General features: G+C 36.9%; 1 protein-coding gene across 1 annotated transcript; it reads left to right on the top strand.

The window, feature by feature from the left end:
• Positions 1–489: 489 nt before the first annotated feature.
• LOC103442622 (MLO-like protein 8) lies at positions 490–5661 on the top strand. Its single transcript, XM_070813328.1, has 15 exons — positions 490–1176; positions 1887–1944; positions 2052–2257; positions 2343–2459; positions 2633–2693; positions 2809–2897; positions 3014–3088; positions 3169–3257; positions 3367–3416; positions 3518–3558; positions 3639–3812; positions 4483–4518; positions 4615–4682; positions 4809–4869; positions 5093–5661. Exons 1-15 carry the CDS (start codon positions 982–984, stop codon positions 5510–5512), a joined length of 1740 nt encoding a protein of 579 aa, XP_070669429.1. The 5' UTR covers positions 490–981; the 3' UTR covers positions 5513–5661.
• Positions 5662–6515: the final 854 nt, after the last annotated feature.

Genomic DNA, 6515 nt, shown 5'->3' with positions numbered 1-6515 from the left:
AATGAGTGTCAAAGGACAAGACCTTCCGCCAGCCGACAACAGTACCAAACTGAAGGAGTAAAGGCGGCTCCCCCCCCCCAAGATCCCCTCCCTGGGATCCTAGAGATCAACATATGTAGACCGTTGATAAAAAATCGTGCGGTCCTAATTAAATACTTTTTATATTTTTTAAAATAAAATAATCTCATTTTACATGAAAAATATAAAGAAGGAAAAAATTATGACCGCATAATTTTTTATCAATGATCCACGTGTATTGATCTTTAGGATCCCAAGAAGGGGATCCGGCTAGGATCCAAAAGTGTCTGACATCAGCAACTCACCTTATGAGATCGATTCAGACAATCCTCTTTGGAAAGAGATCTATTCGGATCCCTTTTATCAAGATCACCAAATCAAATGATCTAAAATTTTGAAATTTAATCAAACGATTAAAAATAGGAGTCCTCTTTAAAATGTATAATAATTTTAGACATTTGATTAAATTTCAAGAATTCAGATTACATCTGATGACTTTAGTGGAAAAGCTCCGAAGATGATCTCTTTCCCTTGAAGAGTGCCACAATGCAAGCAAATCTGTCTTAATCCACTAAAACACTGCCAACTTTTTTAATTAATCTGCTTAGTGTTTTGTTTAACCGCGTATTTAAGACAAAACCAAAGTCATTGATTCATATTATTTACTCTCATCCTTTTCACCAAATCAAAACTGCTGCTTTTTGAAAGAAGAAGGAGGAATTGATTTGGGAAATGGGGTAAAGAAACCGTGTCCTGTCCTAATCACCAACTCACCATTCTCCATTGTTCTTAAAGCCTCAGTCTTCGAATTTCTTTCTCTTCATCTCCGCAGATCACGCAGATTACCCAGGAAGGAAATTCAGTAAAGTCACCATCCTTCCAAAAATTAAGGTTGCCCAGATTGTTCAATTGCAGCACCGTCGCCTCTGATTACTTTCTCTCTGAAGCTCAAGAATCGAAAAGATGGCGCCTTTCTCTCTGCTGGGTGTGAGCTTCTGCATTGTTGCTGGGTTGCTGGGTACGGCAATGGGAGCAGAAGAGACCACCTCGCACGCGAGGGAGCTCGACCGTACACCCACCTGGGCTGTTGCTGGTGTCTGTGCTGTTATCATCATCATCTCATTTGGTTTGGAGAAGGTCCTTCACAAAGTTGGAACGGTAAATTTAATTTCTCTGCATCTGCAGTTGAACAATCTACCCTTTTTCAATTCTGGTCCGTTTTTTACAGTTTTACTGGGTAACTGGTTTTGTTCACATAGCTGCCATGGTTAATTTGCTGAAAAATTTTAGATCGCAGCTCAAGTTTTCTGTGTACTAGCATAGTTTCACTTTCTGCTACATCAGTATCAGTGAATTTCAATAGTTTATTCTTTTCCTCTGGAGTAGAAAAAGTTGCTACAAATTGACTATTCTTCTGTTTTTCTTTTCTCGGAAAACGAAATGAAACATATTAGTTTTCTGGGGTCCGTTTTGTTTATAACACCCTTTTATTTTGGTTAAAAAATTCTAATTTTATTCAGATCGTTGTGTTAATTCATGATTTATTAAGTTTTTTTTTGTGTTAAGAAAGTGTAAATGCTTGAATTTCAGAGAAAGGGAAAAGGGTTCATATCAATAATTCTTAAATATGTTTCATCTTAGATATTTATCTCCTTCATGGTGCTTATGAATTTACAATTTTATATTTACTTTTCGTTTTTTATCATTTTCGGTATTGTTTCGGTACAAATGCTTACTTGAAACCAGTAAGTAAATGTGTTGTGTTAAGAGCAATTTGCTAATTTGACAATGTGGCTTTATGTGCTTTTTGATTTACTTTCTTCTTACACAAAAAAAAAAAAAAAAAAAAAAAAAAACTTTCGATTCAGTGGCTTACGGATAGGCACAAGAAAGCGCTGTTTGAAGCTCTTGAGAAGGTTAAAGCTGGTAATAATCCTGTTTGTCCATGAAACTGATTCAATGGTTTCTGATTTGAAACTTTGCAAGAAATATCAAGTTATGGATGGACATTTGACTGTGTGAAATTGTTGCAGAGTTGATGATTCTGGGTTTTATTTCGCTGATCCTGACTTTCGGGCAGAGTTACATTGCCAAAATTTGTATTCCACTAAAGGTTGGAGACACAATGTTGCCATGTAGCGTGGCTGATGAGGAGGAGGACTCAACAGCTAGTCGCCGGAGACTCTTATGGTACGAACGCAGATCTTTAGCTACTGCCTCTGATTATAAATGCAAGACTGTAAGTTCATCCTCCTCCTCACCACTGAACTTAAGCAGTTTTATTGACAATCGAGAACTGGTCATGATCAGATTCTTGTTAACAGGGATACGAGCCACTTATATCAGTTAATGGATTGCACCAACTGCACATCCTCATATTCTTCTTGGCAGTCTTTCACGTGATATACAGTCTTATCACAATGCTGCTCGGGAGGCTAAAGGTAGGGAAATTGGCTGGATATCAACATATGAATTCTCTTGTGCCTTTTTGAAACTACGGAACTTGAATCGGACCATGTTAGTTGTTAATCAATCTACCTTACTATGCTAAAAGTTTTATCAACTTTGCCTTCAGTGATATATTCCATATTTGCTGAATGCTTCTTTTATACAGATTCGAGGCTGGAAGCAGTGGGAGGCAGAGACTTCAACTCATAACTATGAGTTCTCCAACGGTATATAATCCTTTGAGGCATTCATCCCTCAGTCGTCAATACAAATATTCAAATCTTATGCCTTGACAGCAAAGATCTATGTTGGAAGCTAAACTTGATTATGTGTCCATGCCAGATCCTTCGAGATTCAGACTTACTCATGAGACATCATTTGTTAGAGCACACACCAGTTTCTGGACTAGGATTCCATTCTTCTTTTATGTCGTAAGTCTCCAACATTTTTTTTCGTTGTCGTTCTTCATGTTGGTAATCTCAAGGTTCTGGATTTGTTCTCATAGTATATGTTAAGCCTGAGCTTCTGGAAAATTTATGTTTTGCAGGGATGTTTCTTTCGACAATTTTTTAGGTCAGTTAGTAAGTCTGACTACTTAACAGTGCGCAATGGATTCATCACTGTAAGTTTCATCAATTTCACAAATTTCAGAATTCCACATTGAATGTGTCATTTCATTTTATAGAAATGCCATATTTACAGGTTCATTTAGGCGCAGGAAGAAAATTTAACTTCCAAAAATATATCAAGAGATCGTTAGAGGATGACTTCAAGGTTGTCGTTGGAGTTAGGTAATAGCAATATTTATTATCTGCTTCTTATCTTTCACCAGTGTAGATTTCACAAGCCAATCTTGCCTCATTTAGTTCGTCCTGAATTATTTGTTCATTTCGTTGGCAGTCCTGTATTGTGGGCATCATTTGTCATCTTTTTGCTCCTTAATGTTAATGGTAAGCTACTTCTTTCCAAAAAAAATCCTTTGCGAAATATTAATCCGACTTTAAAGTTCAGTTTAGTTGATTGACTTTCCTGTGTAATAATGTTCTTTCAGGATGGCAGTTACTATTTTGGGCATCCTTGATCCCTCTCATGGTAAAAAATTGTATTCCTGTGAAAGATTAATCGCATTTAGTTGAAAAAACTGAAGTTTCTGACCGTTTACATAATTTCAGATAATCTTACTTGTTGGAACAAAACTTCAAGCCATCCTGACAAAAATGGCTCTTGAAATTACCGAAAAGCATGCAGTGGTTCAAGGGATTCCTCTAGTACAAGGCTCCGACAAATACTTTTGGTTTGGTCGGCCTCATTTGATTCTTAATCTTATCCATTTCGCGCTGTTTCAGGTATTGGATTGCCTTCTCTTTTGCAGACTCTAGATCCAGGATTTGCTCTTTATCATCTTAAATACTTTCCTACATTAGAAAAGTCAAAAATCACGAACGAAGGTAGATCATGGTGTTATTGTTTGCTGGAAACTTTAGTAAAGAGCATTCCACCTTAAGAGTTGTTGATTTGGTGTTGATTCTATGTTAAATTTTCAAACAAGTCTTGGTTTTTTATTGGTTGAGAGATTGAAAAGTTTGTGTTAAATAAAGATCCCACATGTTTGTGGCTGGTTAATTTCATCCTAAATTGTGGATCAACTAAAGCCCTCTCGGGGACTTGTTTAAGAAAAAGAAAGAGAAATATCATGTAAATACCATGGAATAAGGGTTGACCCTATTCATGGGCATTCCGTTAAATTCCATTCCAAGAAGAGAAAGTTCGAAGGAAGAACACAAAAGTATTCATCCTAAATTGTTGCTACCAGATATCTATGGATGATCCTTGAACCGTACTTTCATGCTAATGGGTAATCAATATCTAATTTTACTGCTGACCGGTCTCTAAATCTTGTATCCGTCCTGCATATCGACCAACTTCTGAATTTGTATCAATTTCTCGAGTGTTGTGTGTGGATTTCTCTCATATTTTATTTTACTGGTCGTCTAATCAGTTTTCTGGTACATGCAGAACGCATTCCAAATTATATACTTTTTCTGGATATGGGTAAATGCTCTGTTGTCACTTAATATTTCTCACTCTTTGAACTTTGAAGTGCATTTCACGTCTAATACTCAAATCTCGAATGAAACTTTGCTGCAGTATTCATTTGGGTTGAATTCTTGCTTCCATGCCAATTTCAAGCTCGCAATCGCTAAAGTAATTCTCGGGTAAGCATTTTCTCCCTTGATTTATTATGTTCTTGCTTGGCTCTAATGGGATTGGTGAGGTCAAATTGATAAGTATTTATATTTCATTAGATTGGTATGTAAAATTATTTGGAAAATATTTTGCAGGGTTGGGGTTCTCTGTTTGTGCAGCTACATTACACTTCCTCTATATGCCCTTGTAACTCAGGTATTATTTTCGTTTATTTTCTCAATCCCGCGTTTCTTCATGTAGTGAAGTTCACTAGAAATTTTATGCGGAGGTGGAGGCATGGTATTGAGCTGTCACCAACCTCCGATGTCATGATGTTGTCGAGCACTAGAAATATTAGAGTTATGCATTAGAATTTCCCTCCAATCTCTTTCTTTATATGATTAAACTGGATGCACATTTGTTGTGGTGAACGTTGCAGATGGGCTCACACATGAAAAAATCCATCTTCGATGAACAAACATCCAAGGCCCTCAAAAAGTGGCACATGGCGGTGAAAAAGAAGACGCACGGAAGCAAGTCTCCTACTCGAACCCTGGGTGGTGGAAGCTCCACCATTTCAACGAAAGACTCCTCATCCTCGGGAGGACCAACACTGCATCGCTTCAAAACTACTGGTCACTCAACTCGCTCAGCCGCCTTTGAGGACCAAGAGACATCTGATCTCGAAACTGATCCCCTGTCACCTTCATCAACAAACTTGATTGTAAGAGTGGATCCATTTGAGCAACAGACCAAGATAAATGAACCCCACGATGGGGAACAGACCAATATTCCAGATGATTTCTCGTTCGACAAACCTGCCCCGGATAAAGAACATAATACTAGGGAGAAATATTAGTAGAATTATTTGAAATGCAGCTACACGTAGTTACATATCTTGTAAATTGAAGTTCTTGGTTATACTTTACTAGATATGTGAGCCAACAATTCATCTTCTTTGTACTGGCCTGATTTTGCTCAATGATTTTGTTATACCGATTTTCGAAACTCATCTCGGCTGACATATGTATTGATTGTGTAACTTATGAGGGATTTTGTTGTACAAGTAGATTGCAGCATAATTGTGGGAATAGTGGAATATATAAAAGACTTAATTGTAGTAATAGCTCCTAAACTACAACTCGAGTTTAATTTTAGTCTCTAAACTCTTATATTAGGTGATATTGTCCTCCAACTTAGTACTAGTTTGATATTGAGATGTTTCTATAAAATGTGAGTATAAAAAATAAAAAAAAGCTAAACTCAAAAAGGTGTTTGGTAAACACTTAAAAACAACTTATTTTCATAGTTTTGGGTGAAAAAAACTGAAAACGTGAAGCGGCAAAAATGAATTTATTCTTGCAACACAACAAAAGCAGTTTTTTTTTCTTCAAAACACAACAATGCCAAATCAGCCTTTAATCCCATATTGTACCGTTGTCCGTAATTTCCAACTCTGTTTTTCCGTCTGATTTTGCTGAATAATTTTGTTCATGTCTATCACATTTTTTTGGGTCACCTTTCACCAAGCGCTAACCTTACTAACTAAACCCCACAATGATCATGGCCTATGGTTAACCTCGGGACGAAATATATATGGCTCATGTCTAACCCTAAAGCCCCAATGGGTCAATCATAAACCCTAGCTCTGAAGTCTTAAACTTTCTAATCTCTAAACCCTAACTAAACCTTCTAATCTCTAAACCCTAACCGTATCTAGAAGAAGGCTTTTATTTTTCTTATTTTCTTTTTGTTTGTTATATTGCTTGCTCAACAAAGTAGGTGTGCAGGGTTTTTTCAGAGGCTTTTTTTTTGGGTTGCTGCTTGTTTTTGGAAGACTACAAAAAGGTCTGCAGCTTTAT

This window comes from Malus domestica, chromosome 15 (assembly GCF_042453785.1).
Source record: "Malus domestica chromosome 15, GDT2T_hap1".
Lineage (NCBI taxonomy): Eukaryota > Viridiplantae > Streptophyta > Magnoliopsida > Rosales > Rosaceae > Malus > Malus domestica.
The sequence above is the reverse complement of the archived record's forward strand: the minus strand, read 5'-3'. Positions and strand labels throughout refer to the sequence as shown.